The sequence below is a fragment of the Anguilla rostrata genome, chromosome 6, assembly GCF_018555375.3.
Source record: "Anguilla rostrata isolate EN2019 chromosome 6, ASM1855537v3, whole genome shotgun sequence".
Taxonomy (NCBI): Eukaryota; Metazoa; Chordata; class Actinopteri; order Anguilliformes; family Anguillidae; genus Anguilla; species Anguilla rostrata.
The window spans coordinates 56,969,094-56,995,956 of record NC_057938.1 but is presented as its reverse complement, the minus strand read 5'-3'; the positions used below and the strand labels follow the sequence as shown (position 1 = coordinate 56,995,956).

General features: G+C 53.8%; 1 protein-coding gene across 1 annotated transcript; it reads left to right on the top strand.

Moving 5' to 3' along the window:
* On the top strand, positions 1 to 26,147 carry ezrb (ezrin b). Its single transcript, XM_064341268.1, has 12 exons — positions 1 to 201; positions 1,281 to 1,378; positions 7,701 to 7,784; positions 13,007 to 13,102; positions 14,893 to 15,167; positions 15,325 to 15,408; positions 15,659 to 15,805; positions 18,255 to 18,349; positions 22,942 to 23,115; positions 24,237 to 24,397; positions 25,272 to 25,364; positions 25,815 to 26,147. The coding sequence occupies exons 2-12, from the start codon at positions 1,367 to 1,369 to the stop codon at positions 26,130 to 26,132; spliced, it is 1,539 nt and encodes a 512-aa protein (XP_064197338.1). The 5' UTR covers positions 1 to 201; positions 1,281 to 1,366; the 3' UTR covers positions 26,133 to 26,147.
* The last annotated feature ends 716 nt before the right edge of the window (positions 26,148 to 26,863 follow it).

Here is a 26,863-nt window from a genome sequence, read left to right as displayed (position 1 = left end):
CTCTGGTACGGGTCCCGGGCAGGAGTCGCTGTTGTCAGCCTGACGGTGACAAACGGGAAGCCGCCGAGGCTGCGGGGCCGTAGAAATGAACAGAAAGCGCAACAAAGCGAAGGTCAGCCATATTGCGCGACTCCAGCAGAGCGAGGGGAGTTTCCGCGGCTGCTCGTCAACACCGACGCCGCTAAAACCATACCTGCCCTGGTAAGACCAGCGAAAAAAAGTTTCGCCTAAAAATGTTAAAACATTTGTGGTAACCTTAGTGCACAGTCCGATACGGGATTCTAGCGAACTGCTTTGTTTTGCACTTGTTGTGAGATTTAGGATCTGAAACAGAAAATCTCTCAACAGGTGTTCCTAGGATTAGCCTACTGAGGGATGTGGCTCGCTGGCTAAACGGAGCACTCGGCAGAAACCGAGCTAGCCAACGAGGCCGATTTGAATGTTTGTTTGTTTAAGAAAGCGGGGGGAAAAACTAAATCGCTTGCCAGATTTTTGGGATTTTAACTAGAAAAGCCATGCTTTGGGCTCGACAAACGTGGCAGAGGGATAGATAGTGCTTTCCAGATCAACCGGTGAAGTTTGAAATCTGGTTTGGACAGTAGAAGAGATTCGTGCCTGTTCCATTGCTAGATATTTATTCAAAGTGGAAAAATCTGTTAGCTTCTCACATTTCATTGTGCGATGCATTTTTTTCCAGATAGTCATAGCAGAAGCAAGCCACGAAGTTGAATTTGACGTGTAGCCTACTCTAAAAATAAATGAATACAAACGAACGAGTTAAAGTATGTAATTATCTGGCCAGTTTATTTCCAGTGCTATGGAACATGGCTAACCAGACCAGTAAAGAAGAAATAAGCATTTTGCAAATATTTCTAGGCTCCTCTTCAACATTATGAAATTAGTAAGGTGCAGTGACTGCTGTTCTCTAACAGCGTTCTCGATGGGATACTGCTGTTGCGTGTCAGAACCGACGGATAGGGACTGGATTTGTTGTTCGTTTAGTGTAGCTATTCCCTTAATAACATCAGTTTAGTCTCGCCGGGGTTCCTTAAAAGGGTGGGGACGGACAGACTTTTAAAAATTTAAATATTGCACGGATACTCTGGCTTTTTCGCCCATGGGTGAGGCCGTGATTAATCAGGTATCTAATAATGATTCATAGATACACCCGGAATCCGAACGCGCTCATTCTCTCGCACAGGCGTTTAAAGAAGGTGTAGGCAGTCTGTCCTCGCCAAGGTGTGCGAAACTCGTTCCTCCTCTTTTCTCTATTCTTTCAGCGGAAGGTGGTGCAGACAGATTTCTGCCTGAAGTATCGAACGACAGTTTTCCAGACCTTTGCTACGACTTTGAGAACGGACCCAAAATGCCCAAACCAGTAAGTATATGGTTACTTATAGTAAGTATATGTACGTACGTATATGTGGGCCTTCTTACTGTATGCTGTATGTAATCCAGAAATGCCAGTGGCGTTAGCGAAACGGTGGTTAAGATACTGTTCTAATCATACGGGAAGGATCTTTTTTTCCGGTTTTGAACAGGGAAACTCGTGCTTAAAAAGGTTTGACTTTTGCGTAATATCTGCTCCTGGGTGGTTACTTAACAAATAAAAAATGGTGATAAACTTGGCATTCCACTAATTGGATAACACTCTTTTAACCAGTCTTTTTAGCTCCTGAATTAGGAGAGACATTCTTCACTTTTATGGTAGACTAGGCGACTCATGGATGTTCAGATCCAGACAGTGATGAATTTGAGTGGGTTTGTTTGGCATAACTTTTCAGACACTAGTTTACAGAGTGCAGTTTAAAGGTAAAGAGGGTATATATTGTGGCTCATTAATAATGAAGTTTCTGTGATTCATGATTTATTTGTGGCGCATGTTGTTTCCAGACATACACATGGTGAGTTTATTGCAGAGTTTAGGCCCCGGTTGTCTGGCCTAGCTTTTGCTGCTCACTTGTAAAAATGGCTCCATTGTTGCGCTGTTCATATTTTCCCCCATTATAAACAATGCGGTGCAGGCGGTCCTTCAAAGACAGGGTTTTAATTGTCACCAAGTCCTGCAGAGGAATGGCAGTGAATCACTTATGACACCTTCATTCTTTTCAATTCAGAGACACAAATGACATCTGAGTGACGAATAAGATATGCAGATATAATGGTAAAAGATGTCCCCGTGTCACCAAACTGCCCTGCTGAATATTCTGTGTTGAAATCAAAGGTGGGCTTATCGATAAACCGTTACAGTTTGGGGGGGTTGGTTTTGAAAAGAATAATTTTTGGTCTGTGACACTTGGTTGAAATCTTTTCCTCAAGTCAATATGTTCTAGCTGTGGGACTTGGAGCTATGTTCTAGCTGTGGGACTTGGAGCTATGTTCTAGCTGTGGGACTTGGAGCTATGTTCTAGCTGTGGGACTTGGAGCTATGTTCTAGCTGTGGGACTTGGAGCTATGTTCTAGCTGTGGGACTTGGAGCCTGAGGTTCTGAGCTTGTTTTTGGTCTGTTTCGTGTGGCATTTGTGCTGTTGTGCCCGTTGCCATGGCAGTGATGTCATCACTGGTGGTGGCTGCTTAATGGCATGGTGTCGCTCAGTTATAAGTGCAGTGGTATAGAGCCTGACGTTGGCTTTAAAAATGCAGAACTGGGGCGCAGGAATGACCTTTCACCTTTCCCATTACTGCTGGATGAAAGAAATCGGGACCAGACGACGGGTTTGACGTTTCCGAACGGGGAACGGTCCGTTACCGAACGGGGACCGCCCGTGAGATCCGTAAGCATCAGCGCCACGTTGGGGCTTATTGCGTTTGGTGATCTGATATCAATAAAGATTTGGGATTCAAAGTCGTCGTCCCCACCTCCTACGCCAGTCGTGTTAAAATGATAGAACACGGGGGGAAGGTTGGCCTCAGAACATGGATCTGTGTCATTCCAGGGGCTGTAGGGGTCGGGCCGGTGCACTGGTTCAGTGGCAATGCTGTATGAGCTCACTGGCTGTGAGTCAGACTTTACGGACACTACTGAAGCATGGGGGGGGGGCGGGGGCATGGATTCTCACTATGGTTAAAATATTTAAAAGGGTGGGGGAGGGGTCTGAACTTTGAAACGCATTGATTGGTTAAGATTGGAAAAGCAGTTTTGGTGAAGGGTGCCCACATTCAGCAGCGAGACTCAGAAGCTCATTCTGTGTAATTAATTCTGTCAGTGTAGAGAGCGAGGAAGACGAGTGCGTTCTGTCACGAAGGCTTCTTCCTGGCGGCTCTCTGAGGTGTGCAGTGCACTCTGGGATGGCGTGTTGGGAGTCCGCTGACGTTGGCGCGCGGGTTATTGTGGCAGCCCGCGCTCGCCGCGCGTCTCTGCGACAGGTGTGGCTTTGATCCGCCTGTTCGGGCTTTTCTGTTCCGCGTCTGAAGCTCATTGTGACACTCATTTGTTCGCCTGAATAATTGATCGGTCTGAGGCCTGTTCATCTCCGGGGAGCCTTGTTTAAAGACCGCACAGGAGCAGCTGCACCCAACATGGTGCCCGAGGGGGGCGGAGCTTAAACTGAGGTGGTCGGCGTCCTCTAACCAGCCGGGTGATGTTCAGCCCGTTAGCTGTCTGCTCTAACTCAGCCATCAGACGATGTGATTTATTATTATTTTTTTGCCTGACTTTTTTGATTAATTGCAGAGCACTAATATCTGAGTGTCTGCTGGTGTTCGGCCTTGTGGCTGAACTCTCTGGTGCTATTAGCTGTCAGAGGCAGCCCAGAGGGGAACGCTGTGAAGCCCCAGAAAAGTGCTCTGGGTCTCCCTAAATCTGCCCTGGCAGGCAGGAGGGCAGGACGACTCACCTGCGGTGGGAATCTAGATTTAGCCAATAGCAGAGCTCAAACGTAAACTGACACCTGTGTTGTGATTTGGTTCAGTAAGTACTGGTCATATGGGAACCGGTGCCATAGTGGTACCAGGTTTCAGTACACAACCTTACTCTACTGCAAATGAAGTTCAGTATGACTGCAGTGTAGTGCAGCCGGTAGGGAACTGGACTGAGCTGCAGGTTTGATTCCCAGGTGGGGCATTGCCATCGTGTTCTTCAGTAAATATCCAGGGGTATAAGTGGGGTGCGTGTTAGTGTTTGTAAATGTCCAGGGGTATAAGTGGGGTGCGTGTTAGTGTTTGTAAATGTCCAGGGGTATAAGTGGGGTGCGTGTTAGTGTTTGTAAATGTCCAGGGGTATAAGTGGGGTGCGTGTTAGTGTTTGTAAATGTCCAGGGGTATAAGTGGGGTGCGTGTTAGTGTTTGTAAATGTCAGGGAGGGAGGCGTGTCAGTGTTGTTACAATGCAGGGTAGTAAAATGGGACTCGTGTTGTGTTTGTAAATGTCTGGTCATAGTGGGGTGCGTGGTTAGGTTTGTAAACTTCCATGCGTAATGAAGTTCGTGTGCGTGTAGTGCACTGTAAATGCTCTCAGGTTGATTCAGGTGGGGCATTGCTATGTGTTTCGTAAATGTCCAGGGTATAAGTGGGTGCGTGTTAGTGTTTGTAAATGTCCAGGGGTATAAGTGGGGTGCGTGTTAGTGTTTGTAAATGTCCAGGGGTATAAGTGGGGTGCGTGTTAGTGTTTGTAAATGTCCAGGGGTATAAGTGGGGTGCGTGTTAGTGTTTGTAAATGTCCAGGGGTATAAGTGGGGTGCGTGTTAGTGTTTGTAAATGTCCAGGGGTATAAGTGGGGTGCGTGTTAGGTTTGTAAATGTCCAGGGGTGTAAGTGGGGTGCGTGTTAGTGTTTGTAAATGTCCAGGGGTATAAGTGGGGTGCGTGTTAGTGTTTGTAAATGTCCAGGGGTGTAAGTGGGGTGCGTGCTCGCGCTTGCTCTGCGAGTCTCTCTGGGCTCCAGCGGATCGGCTGTAAGTGCCGCCTGCCTTTGAGATGCGGCGTTAGCGTGGAGCCGCTAACAGGAACAGGGAGCGGGCGTGGCCCCCCCCCCCGCCTCTCCGCGGCCCAGCGGTCCGTCCGCGCGTCCGTCAGCACGTTGGCGTGAGCGCAGCCTCACTGTCGCGGGTTTCGCAGGTTTTGTTCTCGCCACCACCGCCCGTCTCTCAGCACAGCGTGAGCGTCGAATTAAACTGTGCGAATGACGCCTGACTCCGCCCACACTCAAGCATGGCCAATTAAACTGTGCGAATGACGCCTGACTCCGCCCACGGTCCTCATGATGGGTGTGTTTATGTCGCAGGTTCTCTGTTGGTCAGAGAATCCTCCTCTGGGAGGGGGGAAGGGGTGCAGCCTGTGGCCTGTTATGTTTTATGTTTTTTGGGACAGGGCTGAGACTGGTGTTTCGTGTTTCTAGCCGGGGGGGGGGGGTCTGGAATGACCATTTGATACTTCCCCGTGTGCTATCGTGCTTCTACACCAACAGTCAACTTTAGAATTGTGGGAAAAGGTGTGCAGAGAGAGAGAGAGAGATGGATAAGAGAGGGGTGTAGGTACAGAGAGAGTGAGGTGTAGGTACAGAGGGAGAGATGGAGAAGAGAGAGAGTACAGAGAGGGGTGTACAGAGAGGGGTGTTGGTGCATTAGCATTCAGTGTGTAGCTGAGCTGTTGGGGGGGGGGGCTCTTCTGAAAGGGAGCCTTGTCTTATTTCCCCCCCCCAGGATACTGTTTCCTGCAGGCTTTTTTTTGTTGCATACCACGGTCACAAGGGGAAGATCCGCAAAAACCCGGGTTCCAGTTGACTGCGTGATTCGGCCTATTTGAGAATTTCAGTAGTCATAGCAGTACCAATCACCACACCCACACGCACACACACACATTCTCTCTCTGGCACGCACGCACGCACGCAGGCACACACACACTCTCTCACACGCATGCACTTGCGCACACACACACCCACACTCTCTCTCTCTCGCACGCACGCATGCAGGCACGCACACTCACACTCATGCGCTCGCGCGCACACACACACACACACACACACACTCTGTCTCTCTCATGCACGCAGGCGCACACACAGACCCTTGCATGCATGCGATCACACACACACACTTTGTGTTCTTTGCTCCTGTCCCCTGCCTGTTGTTCAGCTCGCTGCAGTGTCGGGCATTAAAAGGCCTGTGTTTCAGCTGCACTGTTTCATATCGGGGGCCAGCAGAGCCAAAATGGCCGCCGGTTCCCAGGCGATGACATCGTTGCCCTTTTGGGTCATTTGTGTCTTTCACCAACCCGCAGAAACCAGAATGGCCTCATATTTGCACACACCGTGCCCACTTCCTCTGTGTCTCCTGGGAATACAGCACATCCCGCCTCGGAGACCGATAAGACTGATCCACAATTATAACCCCGCCCCCTCTGACACAAGCCACGCCCATTGGCAAAACCAGGAACTGAAAACCGGAAAACCCCATCTGCAGTGAACCTGGAACCAGAGACTCCTGTTTATTGTGACAAAACTAGGAAGAAAAGCCACCCATTCTGTAATTACAACATTTTCCGGTTCTGAATCTCTACCAAACCTTAGCAGGTTTGGCTTCAGGTGACTGCCGGCTTCTGATTGGATGATGGGGAAGTGTCTTTCTGTGCCTGCTGTAAACCTGTGTACCTGTACACCTCTACACCTCTACACCTTTACACCTGTAAACCAAAAGCTCACTATAAGTCTGAACTTCTGTTTGTGGAGAGAAGTACCTGTCGCAGTTCTCAGTGCCTTATCAGTTTCAGTTCTTAGTGCGTTATCTCATTTTTCTGTTTGACAGACAGACAGGCACAGGGAATCCCTTGGTCTAGTGCTTCTTTCTGATTGGTCAGTCCCTTTCATGGATGGAAGGATGAATGCTTTTCTCTTGGCTGTTCTGTGTGAAGCACAGTGAACAGCAGCAGTGGGTCGTCTGTTCGGATCCACGGGCCCGTTCCATGACTCGGGGATAGAGATCAAATCCTGAAATCAGCGGCAAACCCACAGGGGTGACTTATTCATTTCAAATTTGGTTTATATTATATTAATTTCTTGTTGATATTTATAAATTGATACTTTTTTCTTCGAAGTCCACAGGTGATGAATGTGAGTGACTCACAGGAAGTTGGGGGGGAGGGTGAGGTGTTCAGACCTGCACATTTTCTCTGTAAAACAGAAAATGAGGTCACGTGAACAAAAGTCCAAATGATTTGTTTACTCTTCTTTAAGCGGTCACTAGTTTGTATGAAATAAAACTGCCCACAATTTATGCTTTATCTACAGTGAAACATAAAAGAATTTTTGGTATTTGGTACAGTCAACAAGGAAGTGTTTGAGTGTTACTCTTCAGTGTTGAAATGTGCACTGTATTGAGTTGCAGATACTGGTTTGTTCTTGTGATGTTGTGAAAGTGCGTTCTGTTAACATTCCTTCTGAAAGAGTTACTCATTGAGTCTTATCTTCTGAAAGTGGGGAGGTGTGACCCCAACCTCACCTTTACAGGAGACGTCTCTGTCACATGACCCTACTCTGTGTGTGTGTGTGTGTGAGAGAGAGAGAAAGTGTGCGTATGTGTGTGCGCGTGCATGTGTGCGTGCTTGTGTGTGTGTGTGTGTGTAAGAGAGAGAGCGGGTGAGTGAGTGTGTGCGTGTGTGTGTGAGGGCCTGGTTCTGCATTGAGCTGATTGGTTCAGATCAGTTTCCGGTTGTTAGCCTGTGACCTAAACCTCAGCCTGTTTTCTGACTGCGCTCTCTCTCGCCCCCTGCAGGTCAACGTGCGCGTCACCACCATGGACGCCGAGCTGGAGTTTGCCGTGCAGCCCAGCACCACCGGCAAACAGCTGTTCGACCAGGTCTGTTCCCCCATGCTCACCTGCGCTCACCTGCGCTCACCTTCTCTTACCATGCTAGCATTTCTTTGGGAGAACATGGCTTTGGGGAGGGCGTGGCTCTGGTGTGGGCGTGGCCCTCAGGGTTCTGCAGTTGCTGGCGTGTTTCTGTGATGCTGTGTTTCTGTGATGGCTGCCTGTGCAAGTGGAACGGGCTTCACCCCAGGCTCACACAGACTTCAGGCTCCCCTCCAATACCTGCGGTCTGGTTTTGATTGGGCACGTGTGGTCGGTCGTGTTCTGATTGGGTGTGTGTGGTCAGTCTGGTTTTGATTGGGCACGTGTGGTCAGTCGTGTTCTGATTGGGTGTGTGTGGTCAGTCTGGTTTTGATTGGGCGCGTGTGGTCGGTCGTGTTCTGATTGGGTGTGTGTGGTCAGTCTGGTTTTGATTGGGCATGTGTGGTCAGTCTGGTTTTGATTGGGCACGTGTGGTCGGTCGTGTTCTGATTGGGTGTGTGTGGTTGGCTCTGTGGAAGGGTGCGGGAGGGAGGGTGCCAGACGCAGTGAGTAACACGGTGCCTGACCATCGCATTCCTTCCCCCCCCCACCGCAGGCCGCTATCTGTCACACGCCTTACTGCTGAACTCACCCACCCTGCTGCCCCCCGCCCCCCCCCTCCGGAATCCAGGTGTGGCCCCCACCCCCTTCACTGTGTCGGCCCACTCTGTAAACACACCCCAGATAAGCCCCTATCCCGCTCTTACCTACGCCCAGCCCGACCCGACCCGACCCGACCCGACCCGAGCCACGCCCTGCTGTTTCACTGAAACTGTGTGCTGATTGGTGGGTCAGTCCTCTTGTCTGTGTGCTGATTGGTGGGTCAGTCCTCTTGTCTGTGTGCTGATTGGTGGGTCAGTCCTCTTGTCTGTGTGGTGATTGGTGGGTCAGTCCTCTTGTCTGTGTGGTGATTGGTGGGTCAGTCCTCTCGTCTGTGTGTTGATTGGTGGGTCAGTCCTCTCGTCTGTGTGGTGATTGGTGGGTCAGTCCTCTTGTCTGTGTGCTGATTGGTGGGAAAGTCCTCTTGTCTATGTGGTTATTGGTGGGTCAGTCCTCTTGTCTGTGTGCTGATTGGTGGGAAAGACCTCATCTGTGTGCTGATTGGTGGGTCAGTCCTCTTGTCTGTGTGCTGATTGGTGGGAAAGTCCTCATCTGTGTGCTGATTGGTGGGTCAGTCCTCTTGTCTGTGTGCTGATTGGTGGGTCAGCCCTCTCGTCTGTGTGCAGATTGGTGGGTCAGTCCTCTTGTCTGTGTGCTGATTGGTGGGTCAGTCCTCTTGTCTGTGTGCTGATTGGTGGGTCAGTCCTCATCTGTGTGCTGATTGGTGGGTCAGTCCTCTTCTCTGTGTGGTGATTGGTGGGTCAGTCCTCTTCTCTGTGTGGTGATTGGTGGGTCAGTCCTCTTGTCTGTGTGCTGATTGGTGGGTCAGTCCTTTAATCTGCATGCTGATTGGTGAGTCAGGATCACACCCATGCCTCTCCTTAGTTTCGACATTTAGCTGCTGAATGAGTTCATCTTCTGCCAGGAATTCACACCTTTGTGATTCACCTGCTACTCATTCACCTGCTGTGGTTTACCTGTGAATGCTCTCTTATTCACCTGCTCCGGCTTTACCTGTGAATGCTCTCTTATTCACCTGAAGTGGCTTTACCTGTGAATGCTTTCTCATTCATCTGCTGTGGCTTTACCTGTGAATGCTCTCTTACTCACCTGCTCCAGGTTTACCTGTGAATGCTCTCTTGTTCACCTGCAGTGGCTTTACCTGTGAGTGCTTTCTCATTCATCTGCTGTGGCTTTACCTGTGAATGCTCTCTTACTCACCTGCTCCAGGTTTACCTGTGAATGCTCTCTTATTCATCTGCTGTGGCTTTACCTGTGAATGCTCTCTTACTCACCTGTTGTGGTTTACCTATGAATCCTTCATCATTCACCTGTTTTACCAGTGAGTGCTCTGTGGTTCACCTGTGGCTGGCTGCCAGGCCTTCAGTGCTGTGTCTGCAGGTCAGGACACAGGCCTGAAGAGAGACTTTTCTGGAACTTTCCCGGTTTCTGTCCTAAACGCTCAGTAGCATTCACTGTAATCCCACGGGCGGCCATCTTGTCCAGACTGTTTTCATATGTGGGAAAAGGCTCTTCATAACGAGCGGGAATAAAAGCAGATCTCAAACAGCTCTACAGCGAGAGACAGTGCTGGATTAAAGCACTCCTTAAGGCCCCTGCCCCTAGCTCTCTCTCTCTCTCTCTCTCTCTCTCTCTCTCTCTCTCTCTCTCTCTCACTCTCTCTCTACGTGCTCACAGCAGTATGCTTTAATGAATAGGGTGATTGTGTCCTGTGTCCTGAAGCGTTTAATTACAGGTGAGAAGCAGTTGGAATAATGTCGGGGGGGGGGGGGGGGGGGGGGGGGGGGTTGAAACTTCAGCTCTGCAGTTGTTGTGCTGGGTCTGGACTTTGAAAGCACCTCATTCATTTTCACACTGCTGGCAAATGCAATGGTGTTAGAAAGGAGGGGGTGGGGCTGGGGGGTTTATATGTGATTTGGCTGCGGTGTTGGTAGGTGGGTGGGGTTGGGGGTATTGCGCTGGTAGGTTAGTGTGAGGGGGTTGTTGGTTGGTAGGTGGGTGGGTTTGGGGGGTTAGTATGAGTTGTTGGTAGGTGGGTGGGGTTAGTGGGGGGGTTATATGGGATTGGTAGGTGGGTGGGTTTGGGGGGTTAGTATGAGTTGTGGTAGGGGGGTGGGTTTGGGGGGTTAGTATGAGTTGTTGGTAGGTGGGTGGGGTTTGGGGGGTTAGTATGAGTTGTTGGTAGGTGGGTGGGTTTGGGGGGGTTAGTATGAGTTGTTGGTAGGTGGGTGGGTTTGGGGGGGTTAGTATGAGTTGTTGGTAGGCGGGTGGGTTTGGGGGGTTAGTATGAGTTGTGGGTGGTGTTGTTGTTAGGTGGGTGGGTTTGGGGGTTAGTATGAGTTGTTGGTAGGTGGGTGGGTTTGGGGGGGTTAGTATGAGTTGTTAGGCGGTGGGGTGGGGGGGTTAATATGAGTTGTTGTTAGGCGGGGGGTGGGGGGGGGTTGGTAACCTGATGAAACTGGGCTCGGCCGCTGAGTGCCTGGCCGGTGACTCATAGCTGACACGCTTGTAGCAGGGAGGCTGTCGCGAGTAAGTAACGCAGTGTGCTCCGAGTGGCAGGCTGAGACTGGCGCGGAGGCGTGAGCGGCGCGTGGAGGCGGGCGTGGAGAGCGCGTGTGGGAGGCGGGCGTGGAGCAGCGTGTGGAGCGCTGAGGCAGCGGTGTGGGAGGTGGCTAGGCAGCGTGGAGGGCGTGGGGACGTGGAGCGTGAGCGGTGTGGGAGGCGGCGTGGAGGCAGCGTTGGAGGCGTGGAGGGCAGCGGTGTGGGAGGGGTAGGCGCGTGGAGGCGTTGGGAGGCGTGCGGTGTGGAGGCGGTGTGGGAGGTGGTGTACGGCAGGTGTGGGAGCGGTGTGGGGAGGCGGTGGGGCAGCGGTGGAGGGGCGAGGGGCGCGGTGTGGGGAGGCGGCGTGAGGCAGCGTGTGGGAGGCGGCGTAGAGGCAGCGGTGTGGGAGCGGGCATGAGGCGACTGATCGCCTCATGCTTTTCCCGATTACACCGTGAATTGCTTTCTAGAAGACAAATGTATGCATTCGGGATGGGGATGGGCCGGAGTGGGAGTGTGGATTGGGCCGAGTGATGTGGGATTGGGCGGAGGGATGTGGATTGGCGAGTGGGAGTTGGGATGGGCCGGAGTGGGAGTGTGGGATTGGGCCGGAGTGGGAGCTGTGGGATTGGGCCGCGTGGGAGATGTGGGATTGGGCCGCGTGGAGATGTGGGATTGGGCCGGGTGGGAGATGTGGGATTGGGCCGGCGTGGGAGCTGTGGGATTGGGCCGGAGTGGGAGCTGTGGGATTGGGCCGGAGTGGGAGCTGTGGGATTGGGCCGGAGTGGGAGTGTGGGATTGGGCCGGAGTGGGAGTGTGGGATTGGGCCGGAGTGGGAGCTGTGGGATTGGGCCGGAGTGGGAGCTGTGGGATTGGGCCGGAGTGGGAGTGTGGGATTGGGCCGGAGTGGGAGCTGTGGGATTGGGCCGGAGTGGGAGCTGTGGGATTGGGCCGGAGTGGAGTGTGGATTGGGCTGAGATGGAGCTTGGGGCGAGTGGGGCGGGATGCGGAGGGGACTGGTGGCGATGGAGCTGGGGCGATGGTGGATTGGCGAGGAGTGGATGCCGGGAGTGGTTGGGCGAGTGGAGCTGTGATGCTGGGACGTGATGCCGAGGACGTGTGGCGATGAGTGTGAGGGGGTGGGGGCGAGGCGTGGATGGCGGGTGACTGGATTGGCGAGGGCTTGGATGGGCAGGGAGCTGTGGATGGGCGGGGTGTTGGGCCGGGAGTGGATGGCGTGGCGTGGATGGCGATGGACTGTGGATTGGCGTGGCTGTGGGTTGGCGGGGCTGTGATTGGCGGGAGCTGGATGGCCGAGGAGCTGTGGTGGGCGAGTGGTGTGGATGGGCGATGGGAGTGGGATTGGCCGAGTGGGTGTGGGTGGTGGGTCTACGGACAATCTGGCTGCCATCAGTGTCCGTAGTGGCGTGAGACGGAGTCTGGAAGGCTGATGTCTTACTTGCCACCAGTGAAGGACTCTGTCTTGACTCATTCGATCATGCTGACAGAGCCTCACTCAGTAAACCCCCCCCACCCCAAACAGTCAGAGCCCCCTCCCCCCAAACACCCTCCCTCCTCACAGACCACCACAGGGCCTGACAGGACAGGGTTTTTTTTAACATTTGAGATTGAGAGTTTATTTTGGCTTTGCTAATGCTGTTGTGGGTGCAGAGGGAGGATTATGGGATAGGCAGTTTTGGGTGGAGCACTGCACCCTCCTCCCCTTCAGCAAGGTGCTGAACCTGAATTACGACAATGGAGGGAAAAAAAAGACTGACATAAAAATGTGAGCTATGCGCCTGTTCGTCACCGTGGATACGGGCCTCTGCCAGAGAGATGCCGGGCCAAATTCGGAATAATGATCTTGATCAGAAACGCCCGCTCGGCTGATTTTTCTCGCCGTTGGACCTGGCTTTGTTTGTTTTTGATTCGCTTCTTTAAGCTGTAGTAAGATGCCCCCGTTTGTTTCCTTATTTGGGCGGATGCAGGTGAGGCTCACCTGAGTTTTTCCTGTGTGCGGTTCTCAGGTGGTGAAGACCATCGGCCTACGGGAGGTGTGGTACTTCGGGCTGCAGTACACCGACAGCAAGAACTACCTAACCTGGCTCAAACTGGATAAGAAGGTAAGGTTCTGCCCCAGGGCCTGATGGGAAGGAGGCCGGTAGTTCTGCGGCTGTGAACACCACTCCGCTGAATGACCTGCCTGCTGCAGACTGATAATAGTTTTGTGCTTCATGTTGGGTGTGAAATACAAAACTAAAAACAGGCGGTGTGGCACAGAGAGGATTGTGGGTTGTGGGCCGGGGGATAGGGGGTGGCGGGGGGGTATGCCGGCCTCCCAGCTGACTTCTTTCGGGGCTGTGGGGGTGTTGTCCTGCTGATGCAGCAGGTTCACCCCCCAGAACAATACCTCCGCCCCCGGCCCGGAATGTTGCCCCCCCGGCCCGGAATGTTCCGCTGGCTTCCCGGCCCTTTCAGCCCCGTCAGGAAACGCCCGGAACGCCGGGCAGCGCGCAGGGAATGTGCCTCTCTGCGCTGGGCCGGAGCCTGGAGCCGGGGCGGGATTAGCGGGAAAAGCGCTTCACACCGGCCTGCAAGCCCCGCCCGATAAAACAAAAACATGACGCTCTTTCACTGAGTACTGCGTTAAACGGGCGTGTGGAAACCAGAAGTGCGTAGACATCTGTGTGTCCTACTGCTAAAATCAGTCTAAGCTTACTTGTTGTTCCTCTTACTGTACTTAATGAATTATAGAAATTGGAAAGGCCACATCATAGAGTAAAGAGCTAAGATGCTGCTGGGTGGCTCACCCTGTTAAGGTCCCATGGTCTGGTATCTGTTAAGGCAGTGTTCCAGTGTGTGGATGGGCCCCATGGTCTGGTATCTGTTAAGGCTCTGTTCCAGTGTGTGGATGGGCCGCATGGTCTGGCATCTGTCTGGCGTTGGCAGGTTGGTTTGGCTGCACAGGTTGTTCGGTGGATGGATGGTCTGGATTGTTAGGCTCTGTTCCATGTGAGGGCCGGTTGGATCTGTTCATGTTCAGTGTCTGGACTCTGGATCTCCGTGTGGCCAGGTGAGAGCTTCGGCCATCTGGATCTCCTGTAGCATGGTGGATCGATCTTTCCTGTGAGCATGGTCTGGACTCTGTTCCTGTAGCAGTGGAGACTCGGCTCTGGATCTCCTGTAGCAGTGAGAGCTGGACTCTGGATCTCCTGTAGCAGTGAGACTCGGACTCTGGATCTCCTGTAGCAGTGAGACTCGGACTCTGGATCTCCTGTAGCAGTGAGACTCGGACTCTGGATCTCCTGTAGCAGTGAGACTCGGACTCTGGATCTCCTGTAGCAGTGAGACTCGGACTCTGGATCTCCTGTAGCAGTGAGACTCGGACTCTGGATCTCCTGTAGCAGTGAGACTCAGACTCTGGATCTCCTGTAGCAGTGAGACTCGGACTCTGGATCTCCTGTAGCAGTGAGACTCTGACTCTGGATCTCCTGTAGCGTGAGAGACTCGGACTCTGGAATACTCCTGTAGCAGTGAGACTCGGACTCTGGATCTCCTGTAGCGTCGGAGTGAGACTCGGACTCTGGACCTGCCAGCCGGTGATTGATGGTAAACCTCTGGTCTGCCAGTCAGGTCATCCCACGGTTGTGTAAAAAACTGGCACCGAATGAAATTACATCAGTCGAGACCTATGAATGGGACATGGAGTTGAACGAATGAATGAATGAATGAAACCTGTCTTGCCCTGAAGGTAATTTGTGAAAAAACCTGAGCAAAGAAAATTGACAGTTCAACAGCTTTCAGACCTTAGATGGGACAGGGAGCTTACCTGTGTTCATTACGTGTTAAACTGAGCTCTGGTGGTTTTGGGACACTGTGGAGTAGTTAAAACCCCCTTGTTTCCCCCCCCCAGGTCTCAGCCCAGGACGTGAAGAAGGAGAACCCGCTGCAGTTTAAGTTTCGGGCCAAGTTCTTCCCGGAGGACGTGTCGGAGGAGCTGATCCAGGAGGTGACGCAGAAGCTGTTCTTCCTGCAGGTGAAGGAGGGCATCCTGAGCGACGAGGTCTACTGCCCCCCGGAGACAGCCGTCCTGCTCGCCTCCTACGCCGTGCAGGCCAAGTTCGGCGACTTCTCCCGGGACGTCCACCGCACCGGATACCTGACCTCCGACCGCCTGCTCCCTCAGCGGTGAGCCACCGCGACCCCTGACCCCCGACCCCCGACCCCGGACCGGGATTAAGAACATGACAGGAAGTCAGCACCCGAGTTTATAAAGTCTGACTCCTTCTTTCTCCGTCTCTCCCCTCTCTCCCCTCCCTCCCTCTCTCCCCCTTTCCCCCTTCAGGGTGCTGGAGCAGCACAACCTCTCCCGGGACCAGTGGGAGGAGCGGATTCAGGTTTGGCACGAGGAGCACCACGGGATGCTCAAGTGAGTTCATGCAGTGGGCGGGGCTTATGGCCTGTGCAGCCAATGAGCTGCTCTAATCTACCCTGCCTGTCATATCCCTGCCACATTCAACCCTGTAGTGAGGATTGGGATCTAATAAGCTGGGTCACTGGTTGCACACACTCGCACACACACACACACACACACACACGCACACACGCTCGCACACACACACACACTCACACACTCACACTCACACTCCCCTCTCTCACCCTGGTCCTGTGATCCCCAGAGAGGATGCCATGGTGGAGTACCTGAAGATCGCGCAGGACCTGGAGATGTACGGGGTGAACTACTTCGACATCAAGAACAAGAAGGGGACGGAGCTGTGGCTGGGCGTGGACGCGCTGGGGCTGAACATCTACGAGAAGGAGGACAAGTGAGTACTGAACACCTGCTCATCACTGCAACAGAGCCTTAACACATACCAGACCCTAACCCTAACCTTAACAGAGCCTTAACACATACCAGACCCTAACCCTAACCTTAACAGAGCCTTAACGCATACCAGACCCTAACCCTAACCTTAACAGAGCCTTAACACATACCAGACCCTAACCCTTCCACACACTGGAACAGAGCCTTAACACATACCAGACCCTAACCCTAACCTTAACAGAGCCTTAACGCATACCAGACCCTAACCCTAACCTAACACAGCCTCACATCACGACCCTAACCCTTCCACCCGTGGAACAGAGTCCTAACCACATACCAGATCCGTAACCCTTCCACACAGACACCTAACAAGACGACCCTAACTCACACCTGGAGGCTGACACATACGACACAACGAGACAAGAGCTAACACCTCCACCTAACCTACTAACAGAGCCTTAACACATACCAGACCCTAACCCTAACCTTAACAGAGCCTTAACACATACCAGACCCTAACCCTTCCACACACTGGAACAGAGCCTTAACACATACCAGACCCTAACCCTAACCTTAACAGAGCCTTAACGCATACCAGACCCTAACCCTAACCTTAACAGAGCCTTAACACATACCAGACCCTAACCCTTCCACACACTGGAACAGAGCCTTAACACATACCTGACGGTGGGGTCGGTTGGAGCCAAGCCCCGGATGCTGAGCTGCCCGGCCGGGGTCGGAGTCGTGGTCCCTAATCGTACGGTCGCTCGGGTTCTCTTGGGGTCAGTGTGCCAGAGGATGCCCCCCCCGCTGGGGTCACGGCTCCCTCGGGCAGTGACCTCCCCGTACACATTCCCCCCCCCCCCCTCCACCCGAGAGGGCATTGCCCCCAGGCTCCTCAAACTTCCCATAAGTCTCAGTATTCAGGTGTGCTACGCGTGCGATCGAGCGTTCACCCAGTGCTGCCCCCCCCTGACAGCCCACAGAGGAGGAAAGCCACTGCTCCACACTGTTAATAATGCAGCACTGCAGATTAATATTTATATACATTACATTACGTTACGTTACGTTCAGCTCTGGCTCCTGTGCAGAGGAATCTGCGGAAGTGACTCCGTGTGTGACCCGGACTGTGGAAACGGACTCTGCGCTCTCACACACTGGACAGGAATGGAAGATTGCAGAGAGAGAGAGTGAGAGAGGGACAGATTATATAACTTGCATAAATTAATGACTTCTGCATAAAACTAAGCATGTTTTAGTTGTGGAAAAAATGGATAGCAATGATTGAGACAGAAAGAGAGAGGTGTGTCAGAGAGTAAGAGAAATGGTGTGTGAGAGAGAGGGGGGGAATGAGGGAGGGAGGGAGACGTAGAGAGAGAGAGAGAGAGGGGGAATGAGGGAGGGAGGGAGGGAACGTAGAGAGAGAGACACACAGAGAGAGAGAAGCGGGGAGAGGAGGAGAGAGGGATAGAGAGAGAGAGAGCAGGGGAGGAGAGAGCGAGAAGAGAGAGAGAGAGAGACACACAGAGAGAGAGAGAGAGGCGGGGAGGGAGATGTAGAGAGAGAGAGAGACACAGAGAGTGAGAGAGAGAGAGAGAGAGAGCGAGCGAGGAGAGAGAGAGGGAGTGAGGGAGACGTAGAGAGAGAGAGAGCGCACTGTGTGTTTTTGACTCATAATGAAAGCGCTGCTCTCCCGCAGTGTTCTGCTGTAACCATGACGACGCGACTGGTTTTTCTAGCTGTGCGGCACTGAAGAATGTGGGGTAACCAAAAAGGGCCGAGCCGATGGCGGGGTGCAGACTCACCCGCGTAACCCCCGGGGCTCCTCCACCCCACAGACCCACGTCCCCATTGGCTGCCCCTGGGCCCAATATGGCCGCCCACGCGCGGTCTGGCCCTGGAGCTGTCCTTGCCTCCTTCCTCCCTTCCAGCCATGATGATGTCACACTTGTGCCGCGGCCCGAGGTCGTGAGAGTGATCGTGGGAACAATGGCGGCGTGTCCCAGCCCAGGGTTCGGCGCTCCCTGGTGCGTTTGGGGGAGCGCAGTCGAGCTGGTTAGCGTCGCTGTTAGCTACCGCCGCTCATGCTCGCTCAGTCACGCCAATGCCTCTCTGACTCCCTGCCCACGTACCCCGCCCCCCCCCTCAGCGGGACCAGCGGCAGGCAGGCACATGAACCGTCAGGCAAACCGCTAAAAATGTAAGCAAACCTGGCAACCGACGCAGTTTCAGAACGCAATCAGGCAGAACTGGATTCCTTCGGCTGCCCATTTTGCCTCTCGTTTGCTTTGCGATTTCACAGCGTGTTTTTAAAAGTTTTTCTCCCGTGGGTGTGCGTATGTGCGTTTTTGTGTGGGTGCGTGCGTGCATGGGTGGGTGTGTGGACATAACGCTAAAGTCATGTACTCATGTACACTGGCACCCTAAACCCCCCCTGCTTCCCTCCTCAGACTGACCCCAAAGATCGGCTTCCCCTGGAGTGAAATCAGGAACATTTCCTTCAACGACAAGAAGCATAAGTCATGTCTCATGTACGATGGGCCCAGTAGAGACGGCTGTTCAGTGGTGTGGGGCCCCGTAGACAGGCTGTTCAGTGTGTTGGGCCCCGTAGACTCAGGGGCCCCTAGAGACAGGCTGTTCAGTGTGTGGGGCCCATAGGACAGGTGTGCCGGTGGGCCCCTAGAGACAGGCTGTTCAGTGTGTGCTGGGCCCCGTAGACTCAGGGGCCCCGTAGAGACAGGCTGTTCAGTGTGTGTGGGGCCCCATAGACTCAGGGGCCCCGTAGAGACAGGCTGTTCAGTGTGTGTGGGGCCCCGAGACTAGGGGCCCCATAGAGACAGGCTGTTCAGTGTGTGTGGGCCCGTAGTAGGGGCCAAGAGACAGGCTGTTCAGTGTGGCCTAGACTAGGGGCCCCATAGAGACAGGCTGTTCAGTGTGTGTGGGGCCCAGTAGAGACAGGCTGTTCAGTGTGTGCTGGGCCCCGTAGACTCAGGGGCCCCATAGAGACAGGCTGTTCAGTGTGTGTGTGGGGCCCCGTAGACTCAGGGGCCCCGTAGAGACAGGCTGTTCAGTGTGTGTGGGGCCCAGTAGAGACAGGCTGTTCAGTGTGTGTGGGGCCCCGTAGAGACAGGCTGTTCAGTGTGTGTGGGGCCCCGTAGACTCAGGGGCCCCATAGAGACAGGCTGTTTAGTGTGTGTGGGGCCCCGTAGAGACAGGCTGTTCAGTGTGTGTGGGGCCCCATAGAGACGGGCTGTTTAGTGTGTGTGGGGCCCCATAGAGACAGGCTGTTCAGTGTGTGCTGGGCCCCATAGACTCAGGGGCCCCGTAGAGACAGGCTGTTCAGTGTGTGTGGGGCCCCGTAGACTCAGGGGCCCAACAGAGACAGGCTGTTTAGTGTGTGTGGGGCCCCATAGAGATAGGCTGTTGAGTGTGGGGGGGGGCCTATAGAGACAGGCTGTTTAGTGTGTGTGGGGCCCCATAGAGACAGGCTGTTCAGTGTGTGTGGGGCCCCATAGAGACAGGCTGTTCAGTGTGTGTGGGGCCCCATAGAGACAGGCTGTTCAGTGTGTGTGGGGCCCCATAGAGACAGGCTGTTCAGTGTGTGTGGGGCCCAGTAGAGACAGGCTGTTCAGTGTGTGTGGGGCCCAGTAGAGACAGGCTGTTCAGTATGTGTGGGGCCCAGTAGAGACAGGCTGTTCAGTGTGTGTGGGGCCCAGTAGAGACAGGCTGTTCAGTGTGTGTGGGGCCCAGTAGAGACAGGCTGTTCAGTGTGTGGGGCTCCAAAATTTGCCGTTTGAATGTGAAGAGCGTGTGAATCAGTGAGAAATCCAGGAAATTCTAAAGCAAGACAGTGATCAGCCCAACATGACTGTGATGTCACTGGGGTATGACCTTATATGGTCAATAGAAAATAGATAAGACTTTTTACTTTTGAATTTCCCCCTTTCCCACGAGTCACACACACCAGCTGAAGAAACATCCAGAAAGGTTGGACCGGTGTCGGCGCTGTGTGGTGCAGAATGCATGGGAATAATCAGTGATTAAATTCTTATGGGAGAAAAAAATACCTCAGTAATATTTGTGTCAGACTCGACAAGGCCCTGCCGTCCCCCCGTCCCCCTGCCCCACCCCCACAGCTCAGCCGTATCATCCGCTTAATCTAGTAGTGTCAACAGAAACCTGGCAGCTGGCCCATCCCCACCTTCCACAATACAGAATACACTCATAAACACACACAGGCACACACACACACACACACATGTACACACACACTCATACACACACGCACACACACACACACACAAGTACGCACGCACGCACACACACACACACGCACACACACAAGCACGCACGCACACACACACTCATACACACGCACACACACACAAGCACGCACACACACATCATACACACGCACACACACCACACACACACACACAGCACGCACGCACACACACACACACACACACTCTCACAGACTCACACAACACACACACACACACACACGCACACACACACAGCACGCACGCACGCACACGCACACTCATACACACACACACACACACACACACCCTCTCCTGTCTGGCTTTATGCACAGTGATTACCTCCCTCTGCCACAGTGGGGATCTTCTCGTTTGTGCCGCATGTTGACCGAACTCCCCCAGGTCCTCCCGACCCGGCTGTGCCGCGGTTCAGCGGGCATCACATAACCGCGCAGAGAAACCAAACCCTGTCTGCTTCTGCCCAATGCCTGGGCGCGTGGCCTGCCCGCTCCTGATTGGCCGCGGACAGCACATGAGCAGCGAATAAGGCTTCAGAAGTCTGGAAAAGCTGGAAATCCACATTCATTGAATGATGTCCTCCTTTGGAACATGATAGGGCAGAAGCAGGCCCCATTGCCACTGATTTTATCCCAGCATGCCTTGGGTTAACCCAGCTTCCTGTCCCTGAGCACAGCAGCTTCGCTGACTGGGACTGCGGTGCTGTGGTGCAGCAGCGCCCCCTGTAGGCTCAGGCGTGCAGTGTTTTGTGTGTGTATTCCCGGCAGCGCCCCCTGTAGGCTCAGGCGTGCAGTGTTTTGTGTGTGTATTCCCGGCAGCGCGCCCTGCAGGCTCAGGCGTGCAGTGTTTTGTGTGTGTGTTCCCGGCAGTGCCCCCTGCAGGCTCAGGCGTGCAGTGTTTTGTGTGTGTATTCCCGGCAGCGCCCCCTGCAGGCTCAGGCGTGCAGTGTTTTGTGTGTGTATTCCCGGCAGCGCCCCCTGCAGGCTCAGGCGTGCAGTGTTTTGTGTGTGTATTCCCGGCAGCGCCCCCTGCAGGCTCAGGCGTGCAGTGTTTTGTGTGTGTATTCCCGGCAGCGCCCCCTGCAGGCTCAGGCGTGCAGTGTTTTGTGTGGTCCCGCCACGGCAGCCCTGTAGGCTCAGGAGTGCAGTGTTTTGTGTGTGTGTTTCCCGCAGCGCCCTGTAGGCTCAGGCGTGTCAGTGTTTGGGTTGTGTATCTCCGGCAGTGCCCCCTGCAGCCTCAGCGTGCAGTGTTTTGCTGTGTGTTTCCCGCGCGCCCCCTGTAGCTCTGCGTGCAGTTTTTTGTTTGTTCCCCATTGCGCCCCTGCAGCTCATCGTGCAGTGTTTTGTGTGTGTGTTCCCGGCAGCGTTCCCGAGCAGCGGGCCGTTCTGAGGGGAGTTGGCGGTAAAGGCCCGCTCTAACGGCAGCCATTTTGTCCAGGGAGAAAGGGCTCACAGGAAGTGGCTTTAATTTGATAAACCGGCGAGTTTCAGAAGCCCCGAGTGTGGTGTGCTGCTTCTGATTTGCCGAAGCACTGGAAACAGAAACCATGGTGATGGAAACCATGGCAACCTTTCACTGCCCTTCTGGAGGGTCCTCTCTGACCTCTCCTGACCCCCCCGTCCCCTCATCTCTCCCCTCTATCTCTCCATCTCTGCCCTTTGCCTGTTCCCTCCCTCCCTCCCTCCCTCCCTCCCTCCCTCCCTCCCTCTCTCTCTCTCTCTCTCTCTCTCTGACACCCCTTTCTTTGTTTGTTCCCCATTCTGTCATCTCTGCGCCTCTTTTCATCCCTCATTTTCTTTCATCTCCTCTTGTTTGCTGTCCTCTACTTTTCTGCCCTCCCTCCCTCCCTCCCTCCCTCTCCACCCATGCTTCCTCTCCCTCCCTCTTTCTTTCTGTGTTGTGTTAGCAGAGCTTAACGGACACCATCATTTGAGGGCAGTTTGTAGTAATTTCTCTCTCAGGTGCTTTTATGGACTGAATTAGATGATTTTTCTGGAGGACGAATTATGAAATGAAAGCAGACATGTTTTATTTTATTTTATTCCCCCCCCCCCCCCGCTCCCCCCCCCATAGGACTTCCTGTTCTCGCGCAGCCCACGCCTGCGCATTAATGAAGCGGTGTGAGCTGCAGCCTCACCCGCATGGGCAACCTCACCTGAGCTGTCCGCTACCATGCGCTGGTCCCTCACCTGCAGGTAGAGCTGCCCGCCTCACCTGCACTGGCCCCGCCTCACCTGAGCTGGCCCGCCTCACCTGACTGGCCCGCCTCAGGCTGGCTGGGACTGCAGCAATGCACCCAGAAAAGCACGCCTGGCCTCACCTGAGCCGTGAGCTGGCCCCGCCCTCACCTGCACTGGCCCCACCCTCACCTGAGCTGGTCCCGCCCTCACCTGAGCTGGCCTTACCGCCCTCACCTGAGGCACTGGCCCCTGCCCTCACCTGTGCTGGTCCCGCCCTCACCTGAGCTGGCCTGCCCTCACCTGCACTGGCCCCGCCTGCACTCACCCACTGAGTTGCTGGCCCCGCCCACCTGATGTCCGCTGGCTTGCACGTGGTGTTGGGTGTGTGTGTGATGTGGTTAAGCTGGTGCGCATGTCAATGATAGTGTGTGTGTGTGTGTTAATGTGTGTGTGTGTGTGTGTGTGTGAGTGAGAGTGAGTGAATGAGTGCGCGTGTGTGTGTGTCAGTGTGAGTGCGCGTGTGTGTGTGAGTGTGTGTGTGTGTGTGAATGTGTGTCAGGCATGTATGTGTGTGTTAATGTGTGTGTGTGTGTGTGTGTATGTGTGTGTGTGTGTGTGTGTGTGTATGGTGTGTGTGTGTGTGTGTGTGTGTGTGTGTGCATGCCTTTATTAGTGAGCTGGGATACGTCACTCTCTATTCACATCGTCTCTTATCTGCAGAGCCCAGCTGGAGAACGAGAAGAAGAAAAGAGAGGCGATAGAGAAAGAGAAGGAGCAGATGGAGAGAGAGAAGCAGGAGCTGATGATGAGGCTGTACCAGTTCGAGGAGAAGACCAAGAAAGCGGAGAAAGGTAGGAGTGGGTTCAGGGGACCCCGTTACCCACGGGACACCCCACTTATCTACAGCACAGTCCTTATCCTGGAGGTTCACCTTTAAACCTTTCAGAGTAGCTACGCTTGCTGCTGGCGCTTAGTAACAGGTGATTCCTTCTCTGTTTAGTTATTTTAAAATCCATCAGTTTTTGTTGCCAACACAGAAATGTTCCTATAGTTTTTCTGGTGCGGCTAGTTTTACTTTCATACATATAGCATGTCTGTCTATTAGGGATGTTAAATGTTAATTGTTAATAAGAATGTTAATTAAGTTTATTGATTGAATGGTTAAATTTCAATAAACCATTTCAATGAATAACCTAACATGGCAATTAGATTTTTCATTAGAAAAACGTTTTTGCCATTAGACACAAATCCCCTCGACTGGTGGAAAGTTGTCGAGTCACGGCTCCCTCGATTGGCTGCATTACCCAAACGTAATTTGCTCAATCCTGGAACATCAGTGCCATCTGAGTGCGTCTTCTCAGCTGCTGGTCTCGCCTTCAGCAGACTGCACTCCAGACTGACCCAAAGCACATAGACATGCTCATATTCCTTAACAAAAATGCTTAAGTATGCAGTTGGGTAATGGCATACAGGCTGTGGTGTTCATCTTATGGCTATGTGGAATGTGCCTTCAGGAATATAGTGTATTAGGGGCCTTTTGCTTGGGGTTTCCTGGCAGTTCATTCTATTTTACGCCTCTACTTACCTTTTTTGTTTGTTGACAGGCCTGCAGTACTGGCCATGTGTGTGTTACAGACCCGCAGTACTGACCGTGTGTGTGTTACAGACCCTCAGTACTGGCCATGTGTGTGTTACAGACCCGCAGTACTGACCGTGTGTGTGTTACAGACCCTCAGTACTGACCGTGTGTGTGTTACAGACCCGCAGTACTGACCGTGTGTGTTACAGACCCGCAGTACTGACCGTGTGTGTGTTACAGACCCGTAGTACTGACCGTGTGTGTGTTACAGACCCTCAGTACTGGCCATGTGTGTGTTACAGACCTGCAGTACTGACCATGTGTGTGTTACAGACCCGCAGTACTGACCCTGTGTGGTACAGACCCGCAGTACTGACCGTGTGTGTGTTACAGACCTGCAGGAGCAGATGCACCGGGCCGTGGTGCTGGACCAGGAGAGGAGGAGGGCGGAGGAGGACGCAGCTCGGCTGGAGGCGGAGCGTCAGGCTGCTCTGCTGGCCAAAGAAGAGCTGGCCAGACAGGCGGCGGACCAGCTGAAGAGCCAGGAGCAGCTGGTGAGCTTCTGCACCCTCCTACACCTTCTACACCCACCTACACCTTCTACACCCACCTACAGCACCTACACCTTCTACACCCACCTACACCTTCTACACCACCTACACCTTCTACACCCAACTACACCTTCTACACCCACCTGCAGCTTCTACACCCACCTACACCTTCTACACCCATCTACACCCACCTACACCTTCTACACCCAACTACACCTTCTACACCCACCTGCAGCTTCTACACCCACCTACACCTTCCTACACCACCTACTCCTTCTACACCCACCTACACCACCTACACCTTCTACACCCAACTACACCTTCTACACCCACCTACACCCTCCTACACCACCTACACCTTCTACACCCACCTACAGCTTCTACACACACCTTCTCCCACCTACACCTTCTACACTCACCTACACCTTGTACACCCAACTACACCTTCTACACCCACCTACACCCTCCTACACCACCTACACCTTCTACACCCATCTACACCCACCTACACCTTCTACACCCAACTACACCTTCTACACCCACCTGCAGCTTCTACACCCACCTACACCACCTACACCCACCTACACCCTCCTACACCACCTACACCTTCTACACCCACCTACACCCTCCTACACCACCTACACCTTCTACACCCACCTACAGCTTCTATACACACCTTCTCCCACCTACACCTTCTACACCAACCTACACCTTGTACACCCAACTACACCTTCTACACCCACCTACACCCTCCTACACCACCTACACCTTCTACACCCACCTACAGCTTCTACACACACCTTATCCCACCTACACCTTCTACACTCACCTACACCCACCAACAGCCACACTCATCCCCTCCCTCCCTCTCCCTCAGGCTGCAGAGCTGGCGGAGCACACTGCTAGGATCGCCCTGCTGGAGGATGCAAAGAAGCGCAAGGAGGAGGAGGCGTACACCTGGCAGCACAGGGTGAGTCCTGCACAGGAAGTACAGCACACGTGTACAGGAAGTACAGCACATGCGCAGGAAGTACAGTTCACTTGTACAGGAAGTACAGCACATGCACAGGAAGTACAGCACACGCACAGGAAGTACAGCACACACACAGGAAGTACAGCACACGTGTACAGGAAGTACAGCACATGCGCAGGAAGTACAGTTCACTTGTACAGGAAGTACAGCACACGCACAGGAAGTACAGCACACGCACAGGAAGTACAGCACACGCACACAGGAAGTGTAGCACATGCACACAGGAAGTGTAGCCTAATGAAGCAGCTTGGATCTAAGCAATTAGTTTTTTAAATGTCCAATTTACTTCCTGTTAAGAACTAATGAAGGTGTCTCAGCCAGCAGCAGAGTGCAGAGTTGGTTATCTTGGTCAGTGCTGATGATCTTTGATCCTGACCCCCCCTTCAGGCCCAGGAGGCCCAGGAGGACCTGGTGAAGACCAAGGAGGAGCTGCACATGGTGATGACGGTCCCGCCCCCACCCCCTCCTCCCCCCATGTATGACCACCTGGATGACCAGGATGACAGCGAAGAGAATAACAGCACGTACAGCGCGGACCTGCAGAACGAGGGCATCAACGACCACCGCAACGAGGAGGACCGCCTGACTGAGGCCGAGAAGAACCAGCGCGTGCAGAAGCAGCTGATGGTGAGCCGAGCCCCGCCCCCTTTCCCCCGCCAGCTGCTTAAAGGAAATCATGCTGATGAACCTGATCGGTGCTTCTGACTGTGGTGTGCTGTGATTGGTGTTTGTGACTGTGACTGTGCTGTGCTGTGATTGGTGTTTCTGACTGCGGTGTGATTGGTGTTTCTGACCACGCTGTGCTGTGATTGGTGTTTGTGACTGTGCTGTGATTGGTGCTTCTGACTGCGCTGTGATTGGTGTTTGTGACCACGCTGTGCTGTGATTGGTGTTTCTGACGGCGCTGCGCTGTGATTGGTGTGTTTCAGGCGCTGAGCTCAGCGGGCCATGGGATGAGTGAAACGCTGCGCCTGTGATGGTGACGGCGCTGCGCGTGATGGTGTGCAGTACAGGCGCTAGCTCGAGCTGCCAGCCAGGGAAATAAGAGAGCAGACGACTCTGCAGCCTGAAGCTGCGCCGGCGGCCACAGCCCTTTCGAGTCGCAGGGCAATCCTCTGGATATTTCACCTGCTCGCAATGCGCGCCGCGCCCCGCCCCACCTGTCCTGCACATGTCCCGAATCCACCCTGCCCCGCCCACATGCCCCGCCCACACGCCCCACCCTGTCCCGCCCACATGCCCCACCCTGCCCGCCACATGCCCGCCCTGCCCCGCCACATGCCCGCCCCACAGCCCCCCATGCCCCGCCCACATGCCCCGCCCACACGCCCCACCCTGCCCCGCCCACATGCCCCGCCCTGCCCCGCCTGCATGCCCCCATGCCCCACCCTGCCCCACCCACATGCCCCCCTGCCCTGCCCACAGCCCCACCCTCC

Coding starts and splice junctions, on each gene's coding strand:
- ezrb (XM_064341268.1), top strand. Junction 7,785..13,006: donor GCAAACAGCTGTTCGACCAG/GTCTGTTCCCCC, acceptor TGCGGTTCTCAG/GTGGTGAAGACCATCGGCCT. Junction 13,103..14,892: donor GGCTCAAACTGGATAAGAAG/GTAAGGTTCTGC, acceptor TCCCCCCCCCAG/GTCTCAGCCCAGGACGTGAA.